Source organism: Neophocaena asiaeorientalis, unplaced genomic scaffold (genome assembly GCF_003031525.2).
Source record: "Neophocaena asiaeorientalis asiaeorientalis breed wild unplaced genomic scaffold, Neophocaena_asiaeorientalis_V1.1 scaffold242, whole genome shotgun sequence".
Taxonomy (NCBI): domain Eukaryota; kingdom Metazoa; phylum Chordata; class Mammalia; order Artiodactyla; family Phocoenidae; genus Neophocaena; species Neophocaena asiaeorientalis.
Window position 1 is genome coordinate 5,139,335 of NW_020172451.1, and position 11,223 is coordinate 5,150,557.

General features: G+C 52.9%; 1 protein-coding gene across 3 annotated transcripts in view; it reads right to left on the reverse strand.

The window, feature by feature from the left end:
- The window catches only part of PARVB (parvin beta), an 81,837-nt gene that overhangs the window by 6,450 nt on the left and 64,164 nt on the right, over positions 1-11,223 (reverse strand). The window contains exons 9-11 of one of the 3 annotated variants that reach the window (XM_024737521.1): positions 10,832-10,893; positions 8,251-8,437; positions 3,370-3,471 (exon numbers count right to left, since the gene is read on the reverse strand). In XM_024737521.1, coding sequence (XP_024593289.1) covers positions 3,370-3,471; positions 8,251-8,437; positions 10,832-10,893 — 351 coding nt within the window. The remainder of the gene's footprint in view (positions 1-3,369; positions 3,472-8,250; positions 8,438-10,831; positions 10,894-11,223) is intronic. The other 2 variants (XM_024737520.1, XM_024737522.1) reach the window with 2 other exon arrangements.

Sequence of the window (11,223 nt, forward strand, 5' to 3'; positions counted from 1 at the left end):
CTGCATCGGCAGGCGGACTCTCAACCACTGCGCCACCAGGGAAATTGCCCCCATCCTCCTTCCATTCTCTCTCAGAGCCATGCCTCACCAGGCACAACTTCTCTGCCCTGGCCGAGAAGCATCCCCAGAGCCCAGCCCCACGGACTGGGCACAAAGAACAGCAAACAGCTCCTGCTGAGGATGTGAGGTCACCTCCCTGACCGTGATCCCAGAGTGTGACACACCCCCCAGCCTCGAGCTGAACCCCAAGGCCCTACACTGCTGCTACGAGCCAGCCCACGGCAGGACCCTAAGTCCTTCCTCTCTGCAATGCAAAGGATTTTCAAAAACCTGGCCAGGTGAGAGAAGAGTAGAGGGTCCCGAAAAGGAGTGGGCTTTTCCAGCTCTGCCCCTGCTGACTGTGACCCACCCCCCACCATGGCCCCAGCCCCCGTGCAAGGTCCCGATTCCTCGCCGGGGTAAGGAGTCAGACGAGGAGACAGAAGGGAAAGCGCCTTGAAACTGCAAAGCCCTTTCTGAGATTTGCTTCTAGGAATAACCTCCAAGTCTCCAGGACACACTCCACCCCCAGAGAGAGAGACGCTGTGGAATCTTCCAGAAGGTGAGTGACAGGCCCAAGGGACCCAGCAAAGTGGCCAGCACAGAGCAAGGCTCAAACGGTGGGCCTAAAACAAGAAGCCATCGGTGGTACCCATGCCTCTGAGACAGTTCAAAGGGGCCGTTCATTTGTTTGCAGGAACCTACAGGGTCGGAGACGTCTGGTCTCGTCTTTTTAAAATCCAGTACAGGGGGCTTCCCTGGTGGTGCAGTGGTTAAGAATCTGCCTGATAATGCAAGGAACACGGGTTCGAGCCCTGGTCTGGGAAGATCCCACATGCTGCGGAGAAACTAAGCCCGTGCGCCACAACTACGGAGCCTGCACTCTACAGCTCATGAGCCACAACTACTGAGCCCACGTGCCACAGCTACTGAGCCTGTGCTCTAGAGCCTGCGAGCCACAACTACTGAACCCGCGTGCCACAACTACTGAAGCCCACACGCCTAGAGCCCGTGCTCCGCAACGAGAAGCCACCGCAATGAGAAGACCGCGCATCGCAACGAAGAGTAGACCCTGCTCGCCGCAACTAGAGAAAGCCCACGTGCAGCAACAAAGACCCAACAAAGCCAAAAATAAAAAATAAATAAATTTATTTTAAAGAATAAAATCCAGTGCAGTTGTTTAAAAACACAAGCCCATGACACATCCCTGATTTTGCTCACTGAGTCTCAGCCTCCTGCCACTGCTGCAAAGATTCCCAGCGCCTCGCAGTCTCGGCCCAGGAATGCTCCATGGCAGTCTCACTGCACATGTCACCACTGCCTGGCCACATCTGGACGAGGTGCCTGGGAGCTCGGGCACTGGGACCAGCCTGAAGTGGGTTCAGGTCTGTGCAACGGGGAAAGGCCACCACCTGCGAGGTGGTTGGGAAGACCTGGAGGTTAATAACCACCATGGCTCACGAGGAACCTCCCAGGGGTGGTGTGATGCCACGACTCCCTGTGGGGAGGAAAGCAGAGAATCTGGGAGCTGGGGGCTAACGTGGCCAGAGAAGGACCCTCCAGAAGGCTCCTTCCGAGGAGAGCTCCAGCGGCCCTTGGGTCCCCTCCTCTAGGGTCGATGGGCCAGCACCACGCTGGGCACGGTCCCCTACAGCAGCCTTCCCTTCCTGGCTCCCAATCAGAGGCAAAGGTGGACCGAACAGGCCTCACACCTCCCAGGCCAGAGAGCGACTGACAGAGACCTTCATCCCGTCTCAAAGGGAAGGAGACCGAGCTGGGAGAGGACGCCCCTGCCCCTGCACCGAGTCTGTCCTTGAAAGAAGCCGAGCTCCAGACGGCCGGACTAAATTCACCCTTCTTGCCAGCCTTCGTACACATCTGAACAAAGAAAAGATCTCTCCAAAACAACGTTTCTGCAGCCAGCCACGTGGCCGGGAAATGCAAGATGAGCCCCGTCACCCAACTGTCTTGTCTTCTTGCTTCCTGACCGGCCCCGCAGAGCCCTGTGCATCCCCGCTCACCGCGGACGCAAACCTGCCAGGACCTCGCTGATCTGCTCTGATTCCATCTCAGCAGGCAAGAAGGCAGCGGCATTTGGCCGCGAGCAAACCGCGCTCGAGGTGCCAGAAGTGGGCAGATTGATCAACACTGGCCCTGCTTCCATGTTTCTCTGAACTGCTGCCACCTGCTTGCGTTGTCTGTCTCCCCAGCTCACGGTCTAGCGCTTCGGGAAAATGAAATGACAGATGCTCTCGAGTTCAAGCAATACGGCCAGTCCACGAGCCAAATTTCTACAAGCAACGCGCTAAATACTGCTGGGATGGCTGGACCTCGGGAAGCCCTGGCAGGAGGCAAACCACCTGGTCACAAGGGCATCCCAAATGTGAAGGTCATGCCCTTTGAGCCGGACAATCCTCTTTGAGGGATTTTCCTAGAAAACAATCCACAGGAATGAAAAAAATATACACACACATACATATGTGTGTGTGTACCTATTCAAGACAATGCCTTATTGTTTTGTCTTTAAATACTTTTTAATAGATTATTTGTTTTTGGCTGCGTTTGGGTCTTCGTTGCTGCATGCGGGCTTTTTCTCTAGTTGCAGCGAGCGGGGGCTACTCTTCGTTGCGGTGCGCAGGCTTCTCATTGCGGTGGCTTCTCTGGTTGCAGAGCACGGGCTCTAGGTGCACAGGCTCAGTAGTTGTGGCATGTGGGCTCTAGAGCACAGGCTCAGCAGTCGTGGTGCATGGGCTTAGTTGCTCCGTGGCATGTGGGATCTTCCTGGACCAGGGCTCGAACCTGTGTCCCCTGCATTGGCAGGTGGATTCTTAACCATTGCGCCACCAGGGAAGTCCCTGCCTTATTGTTTTAATAGTGAAAAAGAAACAAGTTGATCGCCCAAAAGTGGGGAACAGGGAGACTGTGACCTCAGAGCCACTCCAGAGACTTTGTGCAGCCACTTAAGATGGGATATATAGGAAGTTCATGAAGTGGCAGGAAAACCAGACATTCGAATGTCTGTGTGTCATGAACAGGGGAGGGATTTGCAACTCTACTGACCTTTGGCCACAATTATTAAAACCAGCATCGTCCCGGGGGAAAGACCCGAAGAGAACGAGGCACACGACACTTGGATGCGTCAGGCACTGCCCACGGGTTTCCTTCTTTTCCTGAGGGTCACGTCTAATTGCAATACCATTTTCTGGGCAGTACTCATTTTTTGGAGAATGCAGCTAGACTCCAGAAAGAGTGGTCGGGGGATTCTACACTGTGCCCTTGGACGAGCGCATCCCGGGCCACTCCCAGGATGGAGACCATGCATGCACGTACCTTCTGATCGAAGCTGTCCGGGGTCAGGTAGAAGTTGTGCAGGGGTACAAAGTAGTCTTCCAGAAGCCCCATGAGTAGAACCAGGTACACGCCATCTGCAAACTACAGAGGGACACGTGGTGATGTCTCTGGGCCACGCACGAGCCAGTGAATGATCTGCAGCCACTCGAAAGGAGGAATATTTTTTAAAGTAAAAAAAAAAAAAAAAAAGTCCATCACTTGCTGAGGAGAGCAAGCCTGCAGTCAGGTGAAGGACGAGGGTGCGAAGCACACGCTCGGGATCGGATGTGATGACCTGTGTGTTTGGGATGGAGTGCCGCTGCGTGGAGAGAAGCAGACCACTGACCTTGGGGATAACGCTAGCTCCCAACTCGCTGGGCTGTCGTGGGTACCCTGCGGGGCGGGAGGGGGAGGGGTGGAGCAAGGAGCACCCAGCACGCAGGGAGCGCTCCAACAGCGAGCAGGGGCCTGTGGGCACGGTTAATCCACAACCTGCAGGGCGCCCTATGCTTCGGCTTGGGGTCAGCTGCCTGAGTTCCTCCTTCTAGCGGTATTCACAGCATAGGAAGAGACCCTCCCGTGCCCCGGTGACGACAAGCTTCTGCGTGCACCCAGCACGCGGGTCCGTCCTAGCTGGGCCCTAATCAGCAGGCTGCAGCCTTACCCGACACCCCCAGCCCCTCAACCTGCTACCCGGCCCAGCACCACCTCCCATGCACGGGGGGGGCCCGGGAATCTAGAGCCAAAGACTGTGCTCTTTGCCGGGGCCCCTCACCCCACTCCGCTGCCCACCGCCCAATGAGCCAGGACAGGGAGCAACTGCTCCTTTTACGGATAAAGTGATGGAGACCAATGAGGGCAGAACAACTTGCCGGAGGGGAGGAGGGGACCAAGGCTCAGGAGGCAGAGCCTGGTCTCTGGGACATGGACCAGCCCCACCCCCACCCCCCGGGGCGGGGCAGGGGGTGGCAGGACCCGCCCATCCTCCCAGAGGGCAGACATGGTATCTCTGAGGCCTCCTGCAGATCGAGGACTCGCGAGGACCCCAGCCTCCAGATTCTGGAACTGTGTGGTCCAATATGGTAGCCACTGGCCACACGTGCCTAGTGAAATTTTGTACGAAAATTTTTTTTAACTTATTAATTTATTTATTTGGCTGCAACGGGTCTCCGCTGAGGCATGCGGGATCTTTCGTTGCGGCACACGGGCTTCTCTCTAGTTGTGGCGCGGGCTCAGTAGTTGCGGCATGTGGGATCTTAGTTCCCCTGACCAGGGATCGAACCCGCTTCCCCTGCATTGGAAGGTGGATTCTTAACGACTGGACCACCAGGGAAGTCCCTTTACAAACTTTTTTGAATGATGTTGGCTTATTTCGGTAAAACGTACGTGACACGAAATGCGCCATTTTAACCACGTGTCAGCATTTCAGTCGTATTTTGTGGCCACGTTGTTGTGCAACCAACCTCCAGGACTCTAAGTTTCAATTTTAAAAAATTTAAACAAAATACAAACTTCGGCTCCTCAGTCACACAGGCCCCATTTCAAGGGCTTGACAGCCACACGTGGCCAGGGGCTACTGTGTCGGATGGTGTAGTGATAGGACGTTTCCATCACCAAAGAACGTTTCACTGGCCAGCCCTGGGCTAGAAGGCTGCCACGCAGGACGGCTGGACAGCTGCAAGGGGCCGACACCCAGGAGGCTTTCAGCTTCCTGAGACCAGCAACCGCAGTGGTAAAAAGAGAACCTGCAGAAGCGAGGACGTTCTTATTAAAGGCAACAGCGGCAGCTCCCTCCACCATCACAGCCAGGCGGCCGAGGATAAAAAGTCAAAATCACAAGCCTCCAACATCAGAAAGCCCTGTCCTCTGGAAGGGGAAGGGGACGCTAAGAAACAGCCCAAGGCAGACAGACACGATCATAATGCGTGAACGGGCAGGTCCTTCCTGGGCAGAGCGTTCCAGACCCTGGTTTAACGTGATCTGATTGACCCTTTGCCTGCGCGTCACGAGGTTCACGCTTCCACGCCACGCAGACGTCACTTACTCAGCTCCTGTTCTGGCCGACAGTGCTGGTGGAATGTTCTGGCAGCTCTTGCCCCCTCCCCGGCGACACTGAGCCAGCGCACCCCCAAAACCGCTCTCTCACCAACACTGAGCCATTTCCAGGGATACAGAAGAATCCAGCCCCATCACCTGCCGGGAGGCGTAGGGAATGGGTGCTGAGGTGCCAAGATGCCTGGAGAGCCTTTGCTGATTTCCAAGGCATCTTCTAACCCACCCTGGGAGCCCCGTGTCACGGGAGTGTGGGAGAGATGGTCACGCAGAAAGGAAGGCAGGGGAGGGATGGGGCAGCAGGAGGGTGAGGGCCAGGCGGAGCAGGCCAGCTTATCAGCAAATGAGTGGGATCCTCGGTTTTCACACGCGTAAGAGCAGCGGCCCTCCGACGGGGTGCCCTCACTCAGCATCCAGGGTGCGGCTCTGCAGGAGATGGAAATCCCCAGGAGGCCCACCGCTGTCTTCGTGCGCATGTATTACTGACCTTTCAAATGCATTTTCTCCATTCCAGTTTAAACACGTGGGGAGAGGTTGAAAGAGGAACTGGCTCAGTATCACAGAGCTAGGAAGCCGCCCACAATATAAAAGTGGTTTTAAAAAGAAAGGAAAACACACACACACACACACACACCCTGAGCAGGAATTTGAGCCTCTGACTTCCAGGACCATGGACACTTTAATGATGAACATATTTATAAAAATACCCAGAATCCTTTGCCACAAAAGGAAAACAACCTGCATTTCTATGGCCAGTGATCTTTCCTGGTGGACCACTGGTTCAAAATATTTTTAAGGTATTACTTCATATTGTGTGGTGATAGAAAAAAAAAATGGACATACTGAGTAAATAGAGATCAATGCAGATTGAAGTTTTAGAGTCTCGGCCTAAGATGTCTGGCTATTAATACTGCTGTACAGGCCCACCTGGGCAGTGACAGTCGGAAAGAGTTGGCGAGGATGTGGGCTCTCAACAGCGCCAATGAGAGTTTCAGGCGGGCAAACCTTCCTGGGCCCTCCGTGTTACCGCGGAGAAATGCTCCAACGGCCCCATTTCTAGAAGTTTATCCTGAGGAAGCAGACGAGGGCACAAACAGCTGTGTGCAAAGATGCCCGCTGAACAGCTATTTACAAGATCGGCAAACGTCCCATCGTGAGGACTGGTTTTAATGACGCACGACACAGCCTTAGAACAGAATAGAAGGCAGCTATTAAGTGACAAACACAGACAGACAGACCAGACAACACAAAAAGGACTAGGCAGAAACACATACCCACTCACACGAGAACACGCCCACACCATTTAGTAACAAAAAACACTTTACAAAACAGCTGCACGACAGGATCCATTGCCATTTCAAAAAATACACTTATGCCTACAAACCATCTAGAAGAATACACATCCCACCATTGACTGTAGCTCATTACGTCTGGAGAGGATGACGGGAGAGTTTAGGGGCAGCAGACAAAAGGACTGTGGCTTTTCAATGAGTACATTTCTGGACTGTTAAGATTTCAAGCCGCAAATAATCAGAGGATAAACGTGCAACTTTTTAGTAAACTGATAAAAAAAAATAAGTGTGTTTGCAAACAATGCACAAATAAATATACACATTAAAAACAGACCGTTCGGCTTTCAAACACAGACCCGTGCTGCCCACGATGAGCTATCCGTGCAGAGAAATGATGTGGAATAAAATCCCCAGCACCGCTATCTCTGGGTGATGGGATTACGGATGGTTTTTATTTGTTTTGCTTATCTGCATTTTCAGACATTTCTACAATGAAACCTGAATTACTTTTTTAATTAGAAAAGCAAATGAGAAAAGTTAAAGAAAGAGAAAGGAATGAATGCAATCGCCCAGGGGTCTGAGTAGCATCAGCTGCGCGTTAGAGAAATCGGCACTGAGAACGCGAGAGACGCCAAATCCAGGCACGCAGCTAATCCTGGGAAAATTATGTTTTGTCTTTAATGCTTGCCGAGCACTTGAAACATATTTTCACGATGGTGCTTCCGCTCTGAGTGGGGGTGGGGAAGTATACTTTCTGTACTTACTGTAGGAGAAATACTTTGTGCGTATTCATTAGAGGGATATTAGCAAGCACCTGCTAGGTGCCAGCCGCCGTGCTGCCGTGTAGGACGGCCACCGACAGCAGAAGCAGAGGGGGCCAGGACATTCCAGACTGAGGGACCCGTACACGCAGAGGCTCTTTGGTGAAGGTGCGATGGCACCTTGGAGGGTGTTATGCTTGAATTGTATCCCCCTCAAAGAAAGATGTGTTGGGATCCTAACCCCCAGAATCTGTGAACGTGAATTTATTTGGAAAACCAGGGTCTTTGCGGAAGTCCTCACGTTAAGATGAGGTCATTAGGGTGGGTCTTAATCCAACGTGACTGTGTTTTTACAAAAAGGGAAAATTTGGATACAACACCCACAAGGAGGCCGAGATCGGGATGAAACATCTAATGACCCAAGGAACGCTAAAAATTACCAGCAAGCCACCAGGAGGTGGGGGAGAGCCTGGAACAGATCCCTGCTCAGAGCCTCAGAAGGAACCAGCCCTGCAGACACCTTGATCTGGGACTTCGGACCTCCAGAACTATGAAGACATAAATGTCTGCTGTTTAAGGTACTAGCTAAGGTAGCCTCAAGAAATTAAGACAGAGGGTCTGGGAGAAGGCCAGGATGGCTGGGGCTGGGGCTTTCTTGGCTGTGGGATGGGCATTCCTTGTTAGACGAACACACTGTTCACACGGCCCGCCGGGGATCAGAAAACCGTCTGACAATGACAGCGGACAAAGGGTCCTTCAGCCAGAACACAGCTTACCTGGGTCTCTAGTTCCGTCACCTCCAAATTCAGCTTGCCCAGGTGCTTGTTCACAAATGTGATGAGAGACTGCAAAGCAAAGAGACACGGGAACCGCGAGCAAGAGATTCAGCTCCCACGCTGGGGGACAGAGGTGACATTTGCCATCCCTGGCTTCATGCAACGCTTCCATAATCTCCCCTGTTTGCTAAAATAAAATGCTCGTGTTTAAAGCGAAATGCTCTTACAATAACCCTTGGTTTTAATGCGATAATGCCTAAATCTATCCCAGCTGGAGAAGAAACGTACATCTCTGTTCCCCAGCCCACGTGCACACACGAGATCCACACACATACCACATTTAACAACCCTACAGAAAAATAATCAGTGCCCTCAAGAAGGATATAACTGTCAGGGGGAGATAAATGCTTAAATGTAGGCTAGATGTAACCTTGAACTACAAAAGACTGAGAGAGAAAGGCTGCCTGGGGCCACACCCATCACAGTGTCAGTAAAGGATGAAATGCCAGAGATTTTCTGAGCCCTGGTTTATATGTACATAGGGCCACTGGCTTCTCCTCTCTGGCAAAAGTTTAAAACTTGCCACGTGTAACTTTTCTCAGTAATCAAACCCAACTTTCATGGAAACTCAACACCAACCCCACCTCTGCCTACCCTGGACATGATGTCATCCGTTTTTCATTCCACCCAAATCTACCATGTGCCAGGCACTTTGCTTCTTGCTAGAGACACGAGACAGTAACTAAGACAGAGCCCCACCCTGAAGAGTCCGAGGCACAATTCTCCACATACACACCCAGCGGAGGCCACGGAGAATCGAGAGAAACAGCAAAGCCTGTGAAACACACAATGGCGGGGCGGGGCGGGGCGGGGGGGGGTGTAGTCCCTGGAAGATGTGGCGCGGAGGGGTAGCATTTGAGCTGGGGGGTGAGCCAAGTGGGAGATGAGAGTGTGGGGAGAGGGCGGAGCAGCCACCCAGGCTACGTACACACGTGCGAACCCTCCGGCACCTTCCGGCTGCGGCTGGATGTGGGCGGGATGGGAGAGAGTAGGAGGGCATGACCTTGGAGGGACCTGGAGAGGTGGACGGGAGCCCCGAACACAACAATTCCCAGTGTGGGAGTGGGAAAAGGCCAGACTGGAAGCAGGAAGCTGTCGGGAAACTAAAGGATTTTGTCTTGGTCATTGCTGGGGTCCCCCCAGCGTTCCTTTTCAAAGAATAAATCAGCATCAGATCTAGTGAAAGACAGCATTACTCCACATCACATTCAACTCCACCTAGCAACTACCTACTTCGAGCCAGGTCCTCGCACAGGGAGGCCGCAGCGTATTCTCACAGCGTCTGCCTCTGTCCTGACAGATGGGAAACCTGCCGCGAGGGGTTATAATCTGCCCAGGTCACACAGCCTGTAAGTGGGCGGAGGGGGGATCGTGGCAGATATGAATCCTCTTCTTGTGCATCCACTGAATACGTTCCGTCAGGTTTCTGGGGGTCGGATGTGGCCGGGGGCGGGTCGGGGGGCAATGCTCTGAGGCCCCAGGGTATGTCTCTCGTGACCCGAGAATGCTAAGACAGCTCCGCCCCAGAAGGACCATTGGGATGGTTCTGCCAGCCTTTTGCAAAGTGCTTCAAGAACTAACAATCTCATTGTCCCAGCCTGGACCAACATTTTCCAAACATGGGTTCCGTGGGAATTTAATATGTTCTATCCCCAAATAAATAAACAGATCTCACTACGGACAAACATGCTTGGAAAATGCTTCCTACTAAGCCCCCTCTTGGAGAATTGCAAAGCATGTCAGCATATTAAAGGCTCTGAGAAGTCCTGCATTAAGAAACCTGTGTGGGGAAATTGTCCAAGACAGAGAGCTCTCTCCCCAGGGTTAAGGGCTCAGATTTTATAGGCTCAGATCCATCCCACTGCTGCCTTCCTGAACGAGAGGTCTACAGATGCTCAGATAACTCGATGTGCAGCGAGTCTTGATTCTTTTGGACGGAGAGCAAGGCTTCCGGGCAGATCCCCTTGGAAGCACGTTATTCCCCAGCCTGACTCCGGAGCCTCGTTCACACGGTTTTGTCCGGTTTTGTCCATCCGTAGACCGACCAGCAGGCTGCCTGGGCTGAGGAAGGGCCTCTCCTCTGTGCTCCCGTCTGGGAGAGACGGGCCAAATGCAGCTCCGAACAGCTCTGCTAGCAAGGCCTGCTCGTTTACCAGGCACGTCCTGAATGTGGCTTCAATGTAACGAGGCCAGCACGAGCCAGCAAGCTGACACGCTGAAAAACATTTCCACATTGAAAAAAAGCCTTGATTCGGAATGAACCGCCACCCGGTGCCGGTGGGGTAATTCACTCCACAGCAGCGGGGTGGGTGGGCAGGAAGATACCCAGGAGCAGAGATGCTGAGTTAAAAGGTGCTAATTTTATGCACTGCAGTTACGCTTCTGAATAATTACACTTCAATCCATGTGGCAAACATTTCAGAGATTTCAAACATTTTCCCACCTTCTTCCCTGCATGGAGTGCTCATGCGGTAAGAAAAGCCCAGGGACAGAGGGAAACACAGCCAGATGGAGAGCTCACCTTCTTCACGACACTGAGCTTGTCCGGGGCGTGGTCGAACAGCGTGTCAAAGGCGTCCCGCTCTGCAGAGACACAGAGAAGGGTTTAAGGAGACACCGGTGCTGCTCTAATCCCCACCCGCCCGGGGGCCAGGCAGCTTCTAATCCCTCTATGTTCAGCCTGCCTAGAATCCTTTGCATTCCTGCCAGAACCGAGGGGCGGGTGCTGACGAGAAGCAAAATCAAGGAAAAGATGCTCTGAAGGGTCCTTCTAACTTGGTTTCTATCTTTCAACCTACAATACGGGGGTAGCGTTTGGACAGCTGCCCCCATCACATCCTAGGACTTGAGGCGTCCTTGCCTCTCTCCCTTTCCCCACATTCCTTGTCTTACTGGTAAATCTTATGAATAAAT